At 40.6% G+C, this 19,950-nt stretch overlaps 1 protein-coding gene across 1 annotated transcript in view; it reads left to right on the top strand.

Annotated features, from left to right (window-relative positions):
- LOC103797632 (chromosome unknown open reading frame, human C16orf45) overlaps window positions 1–14,801 on the top strand; it is a gene marked incomplete at its 5' end in the record, with an annotated part of 30,452 nt that extends 15,651 nt beyond the window's left edge. Inside the window, 4 exons of the mRNA XM_009069855.1 lie at window positions 9,503–9,576; window positions 12,261–12,375; window positions 13,137–13,219; window positions 14,594–14,801. Coding sequence (XP_009068103.1) covers window positions 9,503–9,576; window positions 12,261–12,375; window positions 13,137–13,219; window positions 14,594–14,706 — 385 coding nt within the window. The remainder of the gene's footprint in view (window positions 1–9,502; window positions 9,577–12,260; window positions 12,376–13,136; window positions 13,220–14,593) is intronic.
- Between the last annotated feature and the right edge of the window lie 5,149 nt (window positions 14,802–19,950).

The following is a 19,950-nucleotide window of genomic DNA, read 5'->3' on the forward strand; positions in this document are numbered from 1 at the left end:
GCCCTATTAGGTTGCTTTAGGCAATTACTGAAAAAAGTTTTACTTACCTCATTAAACTTGGTTTATAACAGAGTATTTGCTTAGTGTCTATGTGGCTATTACACTGCTAAACTAATACTGAGAAGAAGCCAAATTAACTTCCAGACTGGCTTGGCAGAATTAAAATTGGTCATTGTCTTTGTACACTCTGACTACACACTATTAGATGAGTCCCTCTTCCCCAGACTCCTCATAATATCTACATCATCCAAATTCTCCATACATCTATTCAGGTTTTTAGACAATTTTACACTACGTTTGCTTACTTGAAATCCCATACCTTTTATAAAGACAAGTTTGCTGCAACTTGACTTTCCCCTGGCAGTTTCAGAGGTTCATTAGCTGTCCAGAGTATGTAATTAATCCCTAATTTGGGGTTTTTAACTTGCTTCGAATCAGGCTTACTTTCTCTTTACTTGCCTTCCTAACCTCTATCCTTTTCCCAGTTTGCAAAAACCCCATAAATCTGTTTTGCTGATGCAACATTGCTGTATCCATTGCTAGTAGCAGTAGAGGTAGGATGGTCAGCAATGGTCGTTCTGTAAGGTATTGGATATAACTTAGAGCAAATTCATGGAGAAAAATTTATGGTCCATCTTCCTTATAAGAACAATATCACATCCAGTGAGGTCAGATAGGAGTCTCACCTTTATGTCTTTTGCAGTATGCACAGCACATTGGTATTTTAAATAGAAAAAGCTATGTCTGCTGATTATCTGGCTTTGTGCAACCACTGCAAAGGGAAGCAACATGAAACTACACAACAACTGCAGAAGTGAGAGGTTAATTCCTTTGGTGATGATAGCCTTAAGTAACCCAACTTAGAAATCCTATGTCTGAATTTAAAATGAGTGCAGTAAATCTATTAGACACAGAGAGGGAACATGAAACGAAGTGTCTCTCATTACTGACTGAACTCAGAAAGCAATGCTGTACTACAAAGCTTGCAGAGATGTTCCATTCTGAAGTGAGAAAAGGCAGCAGTGATTCCTGTCTTTGTATGAACAAAGCTCCTTTCAAATTTTAATTATTTCTTCAGCCAAATATTTTATCTCTGTTGCTAGTGCCTCACTAATGTAACATAACTGTGATTTCTCAGTGGCTTAATGCCATGTGTGGCAGCAGTGCCACGCACTGAGCATCCCCCTGGGGAAGGGTGAGAGGGAGGGAGAGTGTAAAGAGATGAAACAAAGGTGTGAATAGCAGTGGTAACTCACTGATTATATATTGCTAAGCAGCTGTTCTGACTTTTGCTTTCTTGGGTGCTTTTGATTCTTTCTCCTACTTCTTGTCTTTGTGCTGTATATTATCTATTTTCTCTCATCTAAGGTTAAGCATGGGATTCTCTTAGGACTATTTACCAATATGTACAGCATCTAGTACTTTTCTCTGAGTTTGGGATTTTGCTCTTACTGTAGTGCAAATAAATAACATAATAAGCAAGATTTTTGTTCATGAATAGAGTTGTTGTCAGTGTTTTCTGATAAGATCTGTCTTTTCATGGAGAAGAGTAATAAATCTTTTCTCCTTCACAGTTCTATAATCTCAACAATAGAGTGTCACTTACTGTGATTTCCTTCCTTCTTTTTTTTTGCTGATTGTATCTTGCTCTAGGAAGAGAGGATGCACTTTGGGATGCTGTAGAGAAGGAAGCAGTTGAGTGACTGATACATAGCATTCAATAAATACACCTCAGGTTGTCACCTTCATAAGATAAGGTGTCATTAGGGAAAACACCAAGCCCAGATGTATGAGGGATTCCATGGCTGAACCACTGATAGCCTGGTGTGGCACATGCTCTTCTGCAAGACAGGATAAAATTGTGGTTGTGTCTGTGTGTTTCTGGCCTTTCCCATCCCAAGCACACTGCAGTGGTGTCTCACCTGCAAATACCCAGAGTCCTTGAGGAAATAACCAGGAAACTGTAAGCTGTGAAATGGCACAACATGGTTTTGTAATGGCAGTTGTCAGATAGTCAAAGCTTAAGGCTTTTGAGATTAAGAACAGCATTTCCAGGGGACTGCAATGGATCTGGGAGCCCAAGGATGTCAGTGTGACCACTGTACAACTGGAAACTCCTGGAAGGTCCAGCTTGGCTGAGAGTATCCCAGCACTTTGCATGGAAGCCTGGAAGCCTCAGGAGTTCAGGACAAAATTGCAAAGTTCTGGACTCTGAGCTTTAAGCTAAAAGCTTAGAGATCAGCTCTCAGAGGAAAGAAAAATGCCTTTGTTCAGTTTGATCTCTCTGCAGACCTATCTCCTTTGCCCTTTGGCAGCAAACAGTCAACCCCAGAGGAAAACATGACATTACACTTCCATCTGCATGGCAGCAAAAATGGTGCATTAAAATGCTCAGAATGAAAAAGGATTTCTTTTAGTGGTGGAGGATGGTAAACATATCATTAGCAAAGTATTTAATTAATTGTAGACCTAGCACTTGGTAGTTGAGATGTTTATGTCTTAAAAAAGAAACAAATGTAAAAGGAATTTTTATTATTATCTCTGTTAGACAGCTAGGAAAAGGATTCTTAAATAGAGAATTTGCTTTAAATAGTATTTTCTACATTGAATAAATGTTGTTTTTGCCACAAAATGCTGTTAATAGAAGAGGGAGCAGCTTTAATCTTTTGACATAGCCATTTTTAGTCCAGTAATTTCACACTGTATTTCTAAATGTAACCTTTAATCCCAAATTGTTTTTCATTTCCCAGTTCTTAGCTTTTGCACAGTTGATCTTCCTATAGGCAATGATGTTCTGTAATAATGTGTAACTTTTGCCCTGTGGTATTTCACTGTTCTTTCTCACTTGTCTCCTGCTATAAATAGAGGAGTGTACAGTGTATTGCAAAGTCCTGAAACTGACTGCCAGTGTTTGATTTTACACCAGAAACCTTTATATACTTTTCAGCTTTGATAACAAATAGTTGCTCTTCTGGTTTTAGAAATAAGAAAAGGTCAAACATGGAAGTAAATGAAGAAGGAAATTTATCATCTATTCTGCTAGAGACAATACATAGCCACATCTAGAGTTTCCTCCTCCTGCTGCCTAAGAACACAAAATGAAACTCCCAGATTAGTTTAAATGAACCAGGCACATAAGTTGGCCCTGTGCTTTTCCATAGTCTTCTGCACACTACTGCAATGGGGTTAGATACTTGTGAAGTGAAATCTGACTTCTCTATTGTATGTTTTCAGACAAATTAGTCAGTCTTTGCCATGTGGAGAAACACTCCTCTCCACACTGGGGCATTTTCAGAAAAGCTCCTCTTGTTACTATCAAAATCGACTTTCTGAGTAGCAGAGGAGATGGCCAAGCTCAAGAGAATTTAACAGTGTCAGTGAAAATGAAAACCAGACAGCTTCTTTAGACACTGTTCTGAATTCCTGTGAAATATGCCTTAAATACGACCTCCAGAGACTGAGATTTTCACATCCTGCATCTTCCACTCTGAAACAACAGTTAAATTACAACATTACTTTGCAAGTTGCTTCTTTCCACTGTTCCTCCAGCAGAGAGCACTTCTAACAAGAAAAGTTAGATAGACTTACTTTAATAGCTGAAGTTAATCACAGGACTTCTGATTTGTAACTTGACCTGCCAAGCAGGCTGGTCAGCAATCTGTTATCTTAATTGCCAGCTCTGTGTCTTCCAGCCCCAGCAGCATCAGGTGCTGAGCTAAATAACAAGGTGATAAACACACACCATAATGACTCAAACAACGTGTTCTATATTCATTAAACGTTGCCTGTGATTTCACAGATTTAGAATTGGAAGCTTTAAGTAACTCAGCTGAGTTGACAGGGACAAAATAGAGTCAAATTTAGAAGAGGGGCAGCAGGTGGGGTTGGTCTCTTCTCATACCTAACAAGCAACTAGACAAGAGCAAATGGCCTCAAGTTGCACCAGGGGAGGTTTAGATTGGATATTAGGAAAAATTTCTTGACTGAAAGGGTGATCAGGCATTGGAACAGGCTGCCCAGGGAAGTGGTGGAGTCACCATCCCTGGAAATGTTCAAACAAGTGAAGACATGGCACTTGGGGACATGGTGTAGTGGTGACCATGGCAGTGCTGGGTTAACAACTGGACTCCATAATCTTACAGGTATTTTCCAACCTTAACAGTTCTATGTTTTTGTAAAGTTACTGTGTCCTTGTATTCCAAGGATACTTTCACCATTCCAGATTCCCCACAGCTTTGGCAAGACACAAACACCTGCAGGCAGCCTCCACTGAACTCCTTCTGCCCCACCTCAGTCCTTATTTTAACAAATCTGCAGCTTGCCAACACATCATCATCTCTGTCTGTATTAAATCTCTTTTACTTCTACACATCTCTTTTTACTTCAGTCACCCAAGTTTCTCCATCACTGCTGGTTGCTCTTGGCTGGTGTTTGGCACGTTCATCGGTGACACCACCAAGAAGATCTTTGAATCCCTATTGAGACCTTCTTCAGACACATATAACCATGTCAGCCTGTGACTTAGCACAACACCTGACTCTAAGCCCATCTCCTAGGCTGGCATTATCAAAGTCTTCAGAAACTCCAACAATTACAAGCATTTTACTCCTGGGACAGGAATATTTTAAAACAGAACTAAAAATAACCTAAGTGCCTGCAAATCCTCTTGGAAGTAAGGGAAGGAAACCAGCAAACCCACTCTACGTTCTTTTTTTAACTTCCAGCACTTTAATGCAATAACAGAAAACAAAAGAATCTCAGACCTCCTCTTATAGATATGCTAGATGGAGCACAGATCTATTTCTGGCTCTGAAAGTCGTTCAGCAAAGGCAGAAGCTCTCTAGACACTGAGAGCTCTGCTCCTGAAATCAATGAAAAAGATATTTGATGCTATTACTAATAGTTGTTACTCTCAAATGTGAAGTATATGTCAGTCTTGTTGGCCAACTCTTTCTTTGGCTGACCATTAAGGTGAGTTTTCAGTGATTTTCCTATGACTTTTCACTGTATTTTTTGCTTTTCTCCTATCCATGTCTCTAGGTGGTACCTAGGGAATTTGATTTTCGGCCTTGGCTGAAAAGAAGATAGAAAAATTTAGCTGTTATGGAATCATTTCGATGGAAACAAAACAAAATTCTTCTGTGTCTGGTACAGAATGCTTCTTTTTCAAGTCCTGCCTCCTATTATCTTCCACAGCCTTTGAGACCTGCCAGGGCACAGCTGAATGGGAGGTCTCCTCTCAGTTTCCATGCCCTGCTCAGTCCAGATGGTGCACAGCAGAGGTGACTCATGCTGTCACCTCACTTGTGGATCTTATGGGAATGACAGTGCTGAGAGCATTTTTCTCCTGGTAACTGGACCACAAAAACATGTAATGGGGCTGAGTCACTGTGCCAGATTACTTCAGACTCTTCCGACCCACTTATTTTCCTGTCATTTTGTGACACGTTTAGAAAATCTTTTGCTCATGCTGTTTATTCATTATGAGTTTGTTGGTTAATTTATTTTTTTTGGCAAATAGAGTCTGCTTTTAGGTTTTGATGTTATAGCTTGAAATACCAAGAGAGGAAAGAATAATACACCCTTATGTGATATCTCCAAGCAGGCAGAAGGTTTTTCACAATAAGCCATCGAGAAAAGCAAAATTGCAACAGCATGTCAGGAATACATGAAGCACACTGGGAATTCATCCCTAGCTCAATACTCTTACAAGTACTCCAGGAATGGATTTGGGCTCTACACACTGGGAATTCATCCCTAGCTCAGTACTCTTAAAAGTACTCCAGGAATGGATTTGGGCTCTTAACAAGAGAAATGTTTTATCAGACTCATAACTCATGTGTTTAAGATTTCTGGGCAGATATTTAAAGCTCAGCTCTGGTGGAAACACTGCCATATTGTAACTGCTGTTTGTTTTACTGGTGTTTTTTCCACAACATGGAAAATGATTTCACAGGAACTGGAAAGAATGTACTACTTATTCCAGAGAACAGGGAGTTCAGCAAAGTTTGTATATTGCAAATTTTATGCAAATGTCTCTAGCAGCTTTGCAGGTGACTCAGCCAGGCCTGGAGGATGCTGTTCCCATCCCTGTGCTGTATCTGTAGGAAAAAGCTGCTGCATTCTGCACAGACCAACGACCTGACTCTGCTGCCTTCCTTCAGGAAAGCCCCAGATACACAGGGAGCCTAACAGTGCTTTTGAATAAGCTGGACAATAGTCTGTGTGACTTCTCCTCCAGCCAGTCTCTGTACTGAGAGACTTATAGGAGAGAACGTGCTGCAAAATTAGGCTCAGTGTGTTTCTCCAGCTTCTCTGGAGGTTAGGGGACCCAAAGGAGTTTTGTTTCCTCTACTCTGCAGATTGCTGCTCTCTTTAAGGTTCCCAAAAGCTCTTTTTACTTCCTAAAGAGATCTGATAGTAATACAAATATGCTCTCAGTCAAACCCTGCTGACTATCCAGCTTTCCAATGAGAAATCCACGGGGATTTGTTGGTTGTTTTTTTTCAGAAGCAGCATTAACTTCTCCTGGGACTCTTCTAAATGCTCACATCAAACCAAAGCCTAGGGGGGAAAAGAGAGGAAGTTTCATAGCACCAGTACAGATTGAATGGCCTTCCAAGTGCTTTCCTGCCCAGGAGTTGCTCTACTTCCCTTTTTCTTGAGACAATAAGGTGACTCTTGGCCACAACAGCAACTGGACCCCACACTCAGAATTGTTTGCTAGCACATGTATGATGTGTTTTATAGTTATAAGCAACTCTAGTTAGTTCCTGCTTTCAGTAAGTCAGATGGATGAAGCATTAACCTGGTCCCACATGTCCCACAGTTCTCCCTTTAGCCATTTAACCATAGTTTTTATTTTTACTTTTTTCCCTAATCGGCACCATGGAGTAGATGAAACACAAAGGCTGTTTGACACAGATGGGAGGAAAGATGCTCCATGTGCTTAAGGGGGTTGGTACAGATGGTAGATTTAGTTTTTGTCCAGTATCAAAAGGCACTAGCCTACAGAACTGGGACTCTGGAGAGGTCATTTGGCTCATGACTTTTGGAATTCAGGTTGTCACAAAGCTGTTACAGCCCTTAAGTGCTTTGGCCACGTATTCACTTGTCTCCTGTGAGCTACAAGGCAGGAACAAAGTTTAACTCTCAGGAAAATGTGATACTAACAATATACATGGAGAGCTCTAGCTACATGCTCTGCAGCCAAATTAAAGAAGAGCCAAAATAAGGAGGAGGAAGTGCAACTACAGTTGCAATATGAGGCCAGTGCCTTTGCCACAAATTAGGCACAGAGACTGTAGAGACTACTGAACATCAATGATTTTGCTCACTTGGAACACTCTGCCAATGATTTTTTTAAATTCCTGAAAATTCAGACAGAAGAGCAGTGACATTAGTGTTTGGGAGTTCCTTAGGGAGGGCAAGGAGCCAAACTGCTACAGTCCAGTATTTTAATTAGTATCTTTCAGAGCTTCCCAGAATGAAAGCAAATCTACTCAATCAGAAAACAAATACACCCTCTCTGTCCATCATGGAGATCTCTTTTGTACAAACTCACTGTTCTCTTCACCAGCTGAGAGTCTGGCCCCTAGACATCATCTGAATACAGCAGTTCAATATTGACTATTTCTAGCCAAGAAACTGTCATCTTTGTTAACTGTGGTCATTTTACTCAAATATATTACCTTGACACCCAAACTGCACGAACAGTGAATAGATAAGGAGCTGTGAGGCTTGCTCATATCCCAGCACATTTTGAATATTGATTCTGCTGAGAGGATAGAGTTTAAGATTGTTAATTGATAAAACTAATTTCAGTGCCATTTAGCATGATGGATCTCAAGAGTAAAACAGGCTTTGGTTGTGCTGAGCATGAATAATACGGGGAGCCTACGTAAGAACATTCATCAGTATAAACATCTCTGCCTCCAAGTGTCCTAAACACATACATCAGGGACTCCTGCACTAGCCCTGAGGCTAACATGCTGATCTTCCCAATGAAACTAAGCCTTACAAGACAGGGACAGTGGGAGAGCAGATCCCCAGCAGAGCTGACAGGGATGCATCAACAAGGAAAAAAGGTCAGCACTAAGGATTATGATGAAAGGTATTTCACTGCCATATTTTGGGATGAGAGGGGTAAAAAGGCAGCAGAAAGAGCTGTCATAGTGTAATGAAAGCAGCAGAATAGGCAAGATAGAGTTAACCAAAGCAGCAGATAATAAAAGGATCCAATGTTTTACTAAGAGGAGCAGAGCAGCTGAAGGACAGCTCCCTGCAGAGACCTGCGTTCAGTGCAGAGGCGGCAGGAGAATAAAAGCTCTTGGGTTGTGATTAAAATCTTATTTGTGCCAGGAACACCTACTTCTCCCATTCCTCAGTTAATTCAATGATTTGGCTGCATTATCCTTTGTGCACTCACTCTCACACGTACACAGTCTAATCCCTCAGCTTTCTGTTCTTGAAATACCACAGTGACAACCCATGCTCTGATGGCACTTCAGGTGCTCAGGCAACAGGCAATCCACCCTTCAGGCACAGGATTGTGAAACAAGAACTTGGAGACATCCAAGTTGAGAATGTACAATTAATCACAAAGGCTGTTTTTATATTGTTCTGAGCATGAGTTTGAAATAGAAGCCCTCAGTGCAGCCCTTGGAACCAACACCTGAGCCTTGGCTGCCAATGTGGCTGAGAAACTGAAATAAAACATTTGCCAGGAAGCTAATGCTGAAGGTTGTCAGCTTCCAGGGGAATAATGCAGTATGGCAGCTCTCAGGAGAGGGATCTGTTTCAATGAGAACTGAAGGTGCAGTTTCTGCTAATGTTAGAGATTTATTTTTTTCCTAAGCTGTCGTCTGTGTCTTAACATTAATGGACTTTCTGCACACATCAAGGATTTGAAGCATCCAATATCAACCATGAAGTACATTCACCCAAGGCACAAGACCTCAAAACAGATAAATGCCAAGTTTACAAATCTTTGGTGTCAGGGCTGAATTATTAGTAAGGTCAAAGTTGGTAGTGGAATATGCAACTTGTCCTGGCTGTGCCAAATCATGTATCAGCTTCTGCTGCCCCTTCCCAGGGTCTCTGCTATTCTCACCCTTGCTCTTCTCCCAGTGAAAACTCTCACTGCAGTATGTGCACTATGGCAAACTTGTCTTTTCCCATGACTATTACTTATACAAATGCCCATTCCAGAATGTTTACTGACATTCAGTAAAGCAAAAGGCATCTGAAGTTATCTGCAGTGACAGGTATGACCTACACACAAACAGGGCTCAAGAGGCATTTAGTTTTAAATATCCTTTGCTATCTGTTTGAGTTGCTGAATGAACACTGTCAGTAGCCCATGGTTAAGCCTCTGCCTTTCAGGCTGATGCACAGGTCCCAGCCAAGGGTTTGTGCCATCTCTTCAGAGGAGATCTGGCCAATCCCATCAACACAGGGTGGAGTTTGCATGTCTCTGACCATGCTTGTTCTGTTTCTGCAGGATGGATGACATCCAGCTGTGCAAAGACATTATGAACCTTAAGAAAGAGCTGCAGAGTTTGGTAGCAATCCCAGGTAATGGCTATCTCCATCCAATATTAGGATAATACTTGGGTGATACATGGGTGGGGATCGTGTCAGGAACACACCTCTGCCCCTAACAGTCTCTTCCCCCCAAAGTTGAGTTTCATATCTTGTTCCTCTAGTCCTTATTTCTTTCTTCTCATTTTCCTGCCCATCTTTAATCCCTTCTGTCTCTTAATTTCTTTTTGTGCTGTATTTCACTGCTCCCATGGCAGCAACCCTGCAAATATCACTCAGACAAGGTGAACATTCCTTAGTTCTTGCAATCTCCCTTGGCAATCTCAAAGGAACCAAGTGGCACAGAGATTGTCAGGTAGAAAAGACAGTGTGCTGAGACACCAGAGATAAAAGGGGGAAAGGAGAAGGATTTATAACCACCACTGTGAACATGATTGATTTTTGCCTCACTACACCAATTCATTATCACACCTGTAGTTATCTACCTTCTAGAATAAAGAAGAACAGGCTTTTACAAAAAGCAAGGGGCAAAGGTCTGCTTTGTGTTTTGCCATAAATCTCTGCAAATTCACTGCCCTGAGGAGGGGCAGAGCTGTGTGCAGTTCTGCAGTCCTCAGCTCCAAACTCCAGCTGCCAGCAATGAGGAATTTCACTTCCCTACAGCTCTGCCATTTTAGATGACCCACAACAGCCCTTCTCTGTCCAAGAAAAAAATACAGACACATCCTGCAAAAAAGGCTATTTGCACCAGATACTACTGCACAGCCTCTAGCACCTGCAAAAATAATTTGCTGCTGCCTAACGATTAAGGGCAAGTTTTGACTCTCCTTTGGTTATCCTCATTTTTCCTCTTCAGATTTTATTGTGCTACTTTAAAGGACAACTTTCTCCCCAACAAGGAGAGAGAAGGTCACTTGTGAAATAGGAAATACCTAACTGAGACCACATGTTCTTAGCTGTATGAGGACTTTGCCACTTTTCTTTGCACCCAGCAGGAGTGGATGAAAAAATAAGAAATATGATTATTTCTTTATACTACTTAGTTACAGATGTGCAGAGAGAGCTGCTCTTTGGTTTCAGCAGACTCAGTAGATATTGAATCAGTGGTTTAGTACACAGAACACACAGCACTTTGCCACAGTTCAGGCTGCACATATTTGTCAAGCAGTTTCCTGAGGATATAATGGGAGAGCACATCCCAATCTAGGAGAAGGATAGATTGAAAGGAAGTAGAAAGTATTTTCTACCTTCAGAAGTGAGAGGAGGGAGGAGAGCCTTTGCTTCACAGACATAAGAGGCAAAGTAAGAAAAAGCAGTGATTGCTAAGCATTTTTCTTTTGTTTTTTTTCCTCAGATACAAGTTCAGCATTAGTCACATGAATTCTCCATAGGTAACAATGTAGAGGCCTTAAAATCTTCATGCAGTCATTAACCACCTTCCTTTTTCATTTCCAAAAGATAAAACACAGAAAATACATCCCAGGCAATGCAGCTTTATGTTACATTACAAATCATTTCCTCTGCTACTGACAGACCATAATTTTAAATTCTCCATGGACTATCACTTCGAGATTGAGACTTACAGAATTTCATTGTCCTGAAAACATATACAAGGTGCTTTTATCTCACTTACTGAGGACTGAATTTATTGCAGAAATTCCCAGCAGTAAGCACCATCAAGTGCATGATCCAAAATTAAGCTGTATTAAACAATAGTTTTCAAGTGTCTGATTCATTTAGCTGTTTAAAATATCTCGTAACTCAAATCAGCAGACATAACACAGCTCAGATGCATCAGTCTGCAGGCAGCTTGCCCTCCTTCCCACAATTTCTGCTGTACTTCATTGAATAATTCTCTAAACAGTTCCTCTGCTCAAAACCAAAATTCTGGATTTAATGCACTGTCTTCACAGCTAATCAAAATTTTCTGCTTCTTGAGGAAGTATGTGGGCTGGGATTTGCCTCTGGCTTTCTTATCTCTGCTCCACTTGCTAGGTTTGAAGATTTCTGTCTTAAATACATTTGCTTTATAGCCTTACAGAACAGCTCTGCAATCCCTAACATTCATGACTTTTAGTTTGTGCCAGGCACATTTTTCATGCCACAAAAATGTTGTTTATCAACAACCTAGCCATTACAGACTGGCCAGTTAACAAGGACTTAGATTAATTACTCAGATTTTTGAAGCACAGGGGGAAAAACGTTTCATTTATTTGTCCACATTTTTAACTTGATGCTATTTGTGTGGATTTGCAGCTCACCTGCATTACTAGAGTAGAAAAAAGGGTTGCAGTCAACAGCCAAAGCTGTCTTGAGGCACAATTCCTTTTGGTGTGATCTCATCTCCCCTAGGGTCAAAGGGAGTTTGTACCATGGATTTTAATGAAGCATCCTGGACAGTTTCTTGCCAAAGCCTTAAAAAAAAAAAAAAAAAGAAAAAAAATCAAGGCTATGTCTTGCAGAGTAATTTAACATTAAAAGTAGACTTGGCAAGCTGCACAGTATCTTTGAAGCATTAAGCTGCTCAGTCCCAACAGCAGCAAGTGGAAGAAAGAAGAGGCAGTGACCAGACTTGTTGGGGCTTTGGTGACTCAGATCTGAAGAACCATTGACTTCCATCAGCAATTCATTCTTAGATATCTGCAATATCCAACACCACCCCCCCACACACTCTCTAGAGCCCAAAGTAATAGTCTCTTTTCTCTGTTTTTGACCAGAAAAAGAAAAAACAAAGATGGAGAAACAAAGAGAGGATGAACTGATCCAGAAGATTCATAGACTGGTACAAAAAAGAGATTTTCTTGTAGATGATGCAGAGGTGGAGAGATTACGGTAAGAACCAAGAGCTACTGAACTTATTAGTGAGATTCCACAGGCCTAATGCTACACTGGGTCTAGTGACAAAATTTACATCAACATTAATGGTGGAGAATTGGTCCTTTAAAACAGCTTGGCAAGTTGAAAGCCTCACCCTGGTTCCATAAGAAAAACATGAAAATTAGATCACTGAATCACTCTTAGGATAAAGAGCCACATAATTAATCTCATGAATACAGTGGAGTTTGGTCTCTCCTACCAGAAAGTGCCTGGGCATTTACCATTTAAAAGAGAAGGATTTTTGCTGCTAACTGAGAATCCTCTTGGCTAAGAAGTAGACATGAAAAGGAATTCTACAAGGGGCACATTTGAAAACATTTAAAAATGTGCCTTTTTAAATTATCCATGTGGTCAGGCTTTATTATTACTATTCTCACCCTGTCACTGAAAAAAAACTCAACCAAACAAAAGAAGCTCACTCACCAATGGAGCTCTACCTAACCTAGTTGAAACCTGCTGTCTGGGGAATACAATGAATTCAGCACTGTCAGAGACAGGTAGAGAACATTTGGTAAAATTCTATCTCAATTCTACAAGAAGTTTGTAACTATTTTCATTTAGGCAAATATTTTGCTTTTTGACATACAGTAAACTGTTTCTAAAAACGAAGTTAATTGTTTACTAGTGACTTGATTCCCAGCTGCTCTAGCTTTTACTGTCCCATTTACAGAGAAAACTGTCACTTCTGTAACACTTCATTTCCTTCTTTCCACCAGGGAGAAAGAAGAAGACAGAGAGATGGCTGAGTTCCTTCGCACCAAGTTAAAACCCATAGACAAAGCAACACAGTCTCCTACCAGTGAGTTCCTAAACATTAAGAAAAAACACAAGAACAAAAGGAAAAATTCCAAAGACAACTGGATAAAAGAGCATTTCCAAAGGCTGTGCTGGGCCAGCCTCTGGTAAAAGCTAGGTTACCCACAAACAGGCCAGTGTGTCAGCCACCACAGGCCCTTAGAATTCAGATACTAAGTTACCCCCTAAAACTGAACTGAGGTCACCTATGGTCACCTCAAAATTGCTTCATATGATTTAAATATGCAAAGTGTATTTGTATAAAGATTGCCACAACCTACTTTTGTAAGCAGCTAAGTTTTTGTTCATTTTCCTATCTGGTTATGCAAAAATAACAAAACCCCCAAAAAAACTCTCCAGCTCCATGCTAGAATATTTGAAGTAAAGTTTGCCTGTTTTGGTTGCTGCAGGCAAGATGGAAACTAGAGAAAACCTGCAAACTTCCACAGCTGACCCAACCGAAATTGGCTTTTCAACCACCTCAACCCAAATCACTTGTAGACAGAACAACAAACAATTTAGTCTCTGAGAAACTAAGTGGATTATATGATCACTTGGAAGCTTTAAACTGCAACTTTCTAACAAAACAGTCAGAGCATGAGCTCTAAAAGCAGATAGGGCAAAATCAATCTCCAGCTGAGCTCTCAGGCAGGGAGCTAGTCAAGTGAAAGCAGTGTCCTTCTGAGAAAGTGAGTGGTCCACCAGCTGAAGAGGTTTGTATCAAACACTTCCATTTTGCACAGACCAAGATCTTGCTCAAGAGTTTCCAGAGGGACAGGAATGACTGTGAAGTTCAAGTACAAGGTGGAGAAGAGACATTTTAAGATGTATCACTAATTATTTATACCCCCTTAGTCACAGGGAGCATGACTCATCTCCCTTGTTAGTTTACTTTATGTCATTGCTTTCAAATGAAGTTTTAGAGATAAAAAGATTCTTTTCACCCTGAAAAATTAGACCCTACCTCTATATTGTTCTCCTAATTACAACATCGAAGTTGATGAGAGAATAAATTTTAGTGATATTTTTGTTCTTCAGCTGTTGGGACTGAAACACAGTAAGATGACCTTGAGGAAGGAGCTGTTATCTGACCCTATGGCTGTGAAAAAGGACACCTGGCTTGAACAAGATGCAAGTTTACCTTCCCCTTGAGATGTCTGGATTCCTCAGCCCTTCTTAACACCCTTCCCTGAAGAGATAAGGCTTCCTGAGCAGTTTGAAACTGCTTAGTAACCACCAAAGTGTATTGTTCAAGCAAGAGTTGAAAAATTTAGGGGATGTGGAAGGCAGGAAAGGCTTGCACCCTTTAAGGCAGGAGTAGGAAGAAATATCTTGCCCAGCTCTTGATTTTAATGGTGTCCTGTTTTGAACATTGCAGGCAGCCCAGCAGAAAAGAAGGCAGAGCCTCCTCCAAGCAAGCCCACCATTGCCAAAGCAGGATTGGCAATTATTAAAGATTGTTGTGGAGCCACACAATGCAACATCATGTAGCTCTGGGCTTTCTACCCTGTTTGTCTTTTCAGTGTTCTCATTGAATGGAACTGTATGGTGAGGGGAACCAACAGCATCCTGCTAATGGAGTCAAGAGCAACTGGTACAACAGTAGTCTATGGAATGTACAATGGCAGGTTCTTCACTGTTGCATGGATCACTCAACACGCATGCCTAAACCAGAAACCTATATAGTGGCTGTCCAGTGACCAGAAGAGATCAGTAGTAGAGTCAGCAAGAACACCCCAGTGATACAAGTGAATGAAAAGAAGGTATATTTTACCCAGTAAGGCATAAAACAGCAATTTTAATAGGCTTTAACTTTCTAAGAATTTGTTGTACACTTTCCCCCCATGACAAACAGCACTCAGAAATTGTGAGCTATCCCATTGTGGCTCCTTTTCACAACAGCCACAAGTAGCAATGCTGTACATAGCACAACTGGTTAATGAAGCAACTTTAAGATAACTGATGTTGCATACAAAACACTTATCAAACTTGTGTGATGTTCAACTACTTTGCTGTGGAGTTCACCTCAAATTCTTCCTAAAGAATGAGATCAGTGACAAGGATGCTGCAAGTAGCTATAGATTTTTATATCCTCTAGGATTTCTGAATTACTCAAGTTAATACTGCTTGCACCAGGGAAGGTAAATCTCTGGCAAAGCTATAGCAAGCACAGCTACAGTAATCTGCAAAGAGATGATGCAGTCCAAAATTGTGTCACTTCTTTTAGATCTCCATCTCACATGGAGGCAGAGAAATGTTCACCCCGAGAGTTTTGTCCACTTTTAGAAGCTATGAGATTACACATCACTGAGAGGTTGCTGGGAGAAAAAAGGAAACAAAATTTAACTAATATTTAAACAATGCTTAATGAAAGTATTAATTGTCTATTTCATGACCATAAGAAATATGAACTATGACTCATGGGAAGACACTAGCCACCCAAGACAAACTGACCACAAGACACATACATAAATCCAGATGTAGATATTTGTGGCAGAGAGATCACATTCTATACAAAATGGGTTTAAAATTAAGGGAAATACAGAAAGACTTCTGTGTTTCACCATTCAATGTGTTTCTGGTCTCTATGCAGATTAAGCCTTGTGGAATCTAATCTATATTAGCTGTCAGTAGCTGGTTTGTCTGTGTGATGGTATTCCATATAAATGTACTGTGATAGGTGTAAATAGTAAAATAAATGTACATGGATCTAGTGTGAAAATCTCAGGCTTAGAAATAACAAACAGATAGCAAAAAGTTCCTGAAATAAGAGTTTTACAAGAGGAACTCCCATTCTGTAAAGCCAGCTAAGTGAAGTGTGTGCTTATATACAAAGGAACCACAGTATAGGAAAGGAGAAAAATTAACAGCAGTTACCCCAAAAGGATAAACAGTTATTTTTTTTAGGGAGAAAAAGTATCTGATTAGGGTTCAAGGCAATAGGCACCATCTAAAGTAACTCAGACTATTGTACAAATAAAACCTAGTCCCTAGCACTGGATTGATTTGAAGAAAACCAGTTGCATTTCTAGAAGAATTTGTTTCAGTATTGCAGACTCACTGGGGACAGAGAACCTACATCACTAAGTTCCTTAAGGCTGAAGGATCGATGAGGAAAAAACACAAAAGGTTTCCACTAAAACATGAAGCACTTTAATTACTTTGACCAAAGATGCAGGAAAGAGAACAAAACATATCCAAAGGCTGAAGAGTCATATACAGTCATTGCATCCTTGTTGGTGCAACATCACATTGAGCTCTGTGGCTGTTAAAATCTACTGTACCTGGGGTGGGTTGGACTCTCTATAGCACCTGTGTGCATTAACACAGTGAGGGGGAAAACTGCTTCCAGGGGAGAATATACACTGGAGGGAAAGAAACACCCACTGCCTTCTGTAAAATCCAACAGCCTCTTGAATGTGTTGGTACCAGTTAAGACATCAGGAATCATCAGTAACTTTAGACAAGGCAGATGGTCAGTGCCATTAATAAAGGCAAATGAAAGTGAAGGAAAAAAGCTGCAGTGAAGCACCAAACTTGAAGCCTTAGGAGGATCAGCTGTCACAACCAGGTGCTGTCAATCCAGTGAGTAAAGGCCTGGAGGAACTCTGCATATGATTTTTCTAAGGCAAAAGGTGACTTATGCACATTAGTGTTTAAACCAGGCTGTGCTGGTGAGTGGGGTGACCCCTACATGCTGCACAGGATTTATAGTCCCTTGGGAAGGAAAGTGACACCAGTAGAACATAGGTTTGCATGAAAAAATTTCCTTAATAGGAAAGAGTTAGACACTCCTGGGATGCAACACTGATGTCTGGGCTACAGAGCCCTCTCCCTTAACTGAACTGCAGAACAAACACAGCAGGTATGAATATGCAATATTCATACAGTTCAGCACTGGCAGTTAGTGCCCCAAAGGGACTTGAACTACAGCAGTGTTAACAAGAATGAACTTCATTTTCAGAAGTTCCAGGCTGGCTCAGCTGAAAGGTTTTCTTTGTGAGTTAGTTTTTAATTAGCAAGTCTTGGTTTCTGTTTTAATTTGTGTGGGTTTGAACAACTTACCTGCAGTGCACCAGTGGTTCCTTCAGAAGTGAGTCAGTGATGCTGCTTAGCAATAAAAGTCTTGGATTTTATAGACTGAGGTCAGATCCTCAGCTGTGTTCAGCACTGGCTTACAGTGTGGCCCAGCCAGAACACAGCGCAGCCTAATGGCTTATGTCAGAGATAATGGTTGCAATTAAACAGACTAACTTGGGAAGGAATTAAGTGTCAAAATCTTGGTCCTTGTTTTTAAAACACCTTATTAAATCACTGAATATCCCAAGAACAACCAGGGGCTTTGTAACTCCCATGATCTTATGAACATGACACATTACACAAGCCCCATATATAAAATCAGCAGAATATCAGACAAGTACCTTTAGGTGACTATGGAGTAGTTTTATGAACAAGACACATTATACAAGCCCCATATATAAAATCAGCAGAATATCAGACAAGTACCTTTAGGTGACTATGGAGTATCAGGCATAATTTCAGAGCTGATTTTCAGATATATGAGTTACTGTCTGCAAAGAGGAACATGGATTGACTGAAGCACCCAAACTCTCTTCTGGGAATCCTGGCTGTTAATCCCTTCAGAAGAAGGAAAGGCATGAGAAAAAGAAGAAAATGTAAGTTGGATGTGACACGCTATCAACTGGTAAACACAACGATGTTTGGGAAAGGATCTTGGTCTACTGAGAAAAACAAAAGTGCTGAAGTGCTATTTGTACACATCACCAATTCTACCAGCAAATGGTTCTCCTGTACCTTCCCCTAGGCCTACTGAATCTCTTCCAACTTCAACATATTTCCCAATAAACTAAGCTGCTGTGTTATACTAAGCATTTGTTTCTTTTTGTTACTGAAGGAAATAAGTGGTTGTGGAGTGGGATGCACATTTTGTGCTGCTCCACTTCTCAAAAAGAATAGGATTACTATTCTGCAAAAGAAATGCTTGGATAAGTTAGTGGTGCTACTGAAATGAAAATAAAGGATTTTCTCACTACAGAAAAACATAAATCCCCCAATCTCATTATGCTCCTAGATGACTTTGAAACCTCACTAAGCCCAGAGCACTGCACAGATTAGAAGACAGTTCTCAGCCCTACCTTGAGTCGATAAAGGTGCCAAGATATCTGAGTATCAAAATATTGCAAGCCAAAGTTGATAAAGGTCCCAAGGTATCTGAGTATCAAAATATTGCAAGCCAGAAGGAAGGGCTTAACAGCTATTAGAAAAAAATAAAGCAGTACTGCCTGATGTGCTCACCAGAGTGCTTTCACAGGCACTACCTCAAGTGTAGGACGACTCTGGGAATCTCAGGGACCAGAAGCTGCATGACCATGTGTATGTAGGGGGAATCTCTTGTTGCTGCTTTACTCCTGTTGCCCCAAATTTCCCCCAGTGGGAAGCAGACACAATGGAGTACAAATTTGTATTAACAAAGTTTTGATGTTTGAGAATCAGCTAAAGAGTATCTAACAGCAATGATATTCTATCATCTGAGCAAGAGACATGAAAGAGAAGTTTCTCTCCTCCCCCATCACCCAGAATAAAGTAACTCAGCTCAACAGAAAGCTTTAAAAACAGCCCTGCAGCCTGCTGAGGAACCCCAAGTCAAAAATCAGTGACACACAGGAGAGAGAACGTATCATCCAAACCTTCTCTGCCTAATTGTACTGTAGTGACAGCTAATTCCAAGTTCCATAGAGCCAATTACCTCATCCCATCTACACTGACACAGGAGTTTGAGGGTTTTTTCTTACCAGCAGATTTCATCATACCAAACAGGTTTTCTGGCAGAATGCCATTTTTGTTATTTTGAATTTGATAACTGGAAGGCTGACTTGAGACTGGTGCCCAAGGCATGACATCAGAGTGGTTTGACAGCCATGTACCACCTGACCTGCTGCAATGCCTGGGGCTCTCATGTCCTGCACACCTCAGCATCACTCTTCCTGATGGAAGAGGCAAGGCAGCTCAGCATCACTGTGTGCCTTGTATTAAGTAGAATAACTTTTAGCAGTAATACAGGTTCAAACCTCAAGGTGAAATGAATCAAAGCCAACTCAAAACAAATAGGCAACAGTTGATATTTCTCACCATCTTTCTTCCTGAATTACTACACACTTATTTCTGGCACATCACAGATCACAAACTGTTTTGCTTTTGAGCTGGCAAAGGCTGCACTACAGCCTCCTCAGGCACACATGCAAGGCTGAACTATAATCACTCCTGTTTGGCAGAGAGATATATTAAAGAAAATCCTTTAAAGGTCTTTTCCTTTAGGACTGACAAGCCTGACAGATTATATAGTTTTCAAAGGGATCACCTGTATTATCACAAGCAATAAAAACACTCCAGTTTCATTTGCCTTGGGAATAACAGTCCCTTGTAACACAAATTACAGTGCTAAGCACCAGAAGCATGAGCCTGGTGGTTTTGTCTGTCCATGCCTACACAGGCCATCTGTAAAAGCAGGAAGATAATGTTGGTTGAAAGTCCAGGGTACCTTCAAAGTCCTGCAGGATATAGATCCCTCAAAATACTGACCATAAGCTTTTAGACATATCATTTTCAGGAAGTTTTTGTATTCCTGTCCTTACCCATTTAGGATTATTTTATCCTAGCTCTGGGAGAATCCCAGACGTCTCCACACACTTGTCATATTCCACCCCCACATTCCCC

This window comes from Acanthisitta chloris, unplaced genomic scaffold, assembly GCF_000695815.1.
Source record: "Acanthisitta chloris isolate BGI_N310 unplaced genomic scaffold, ASM69581v1 scaffold37192, whole genome shotgun sequence".
Classification (NCBI taxonomy): domain Eukaryota; kingdom Metazoa; phylum Chordata; class Aves; order Passeriformes; family Acanthisittidae; genus Acanthisitta; species Acanthisitta chloris.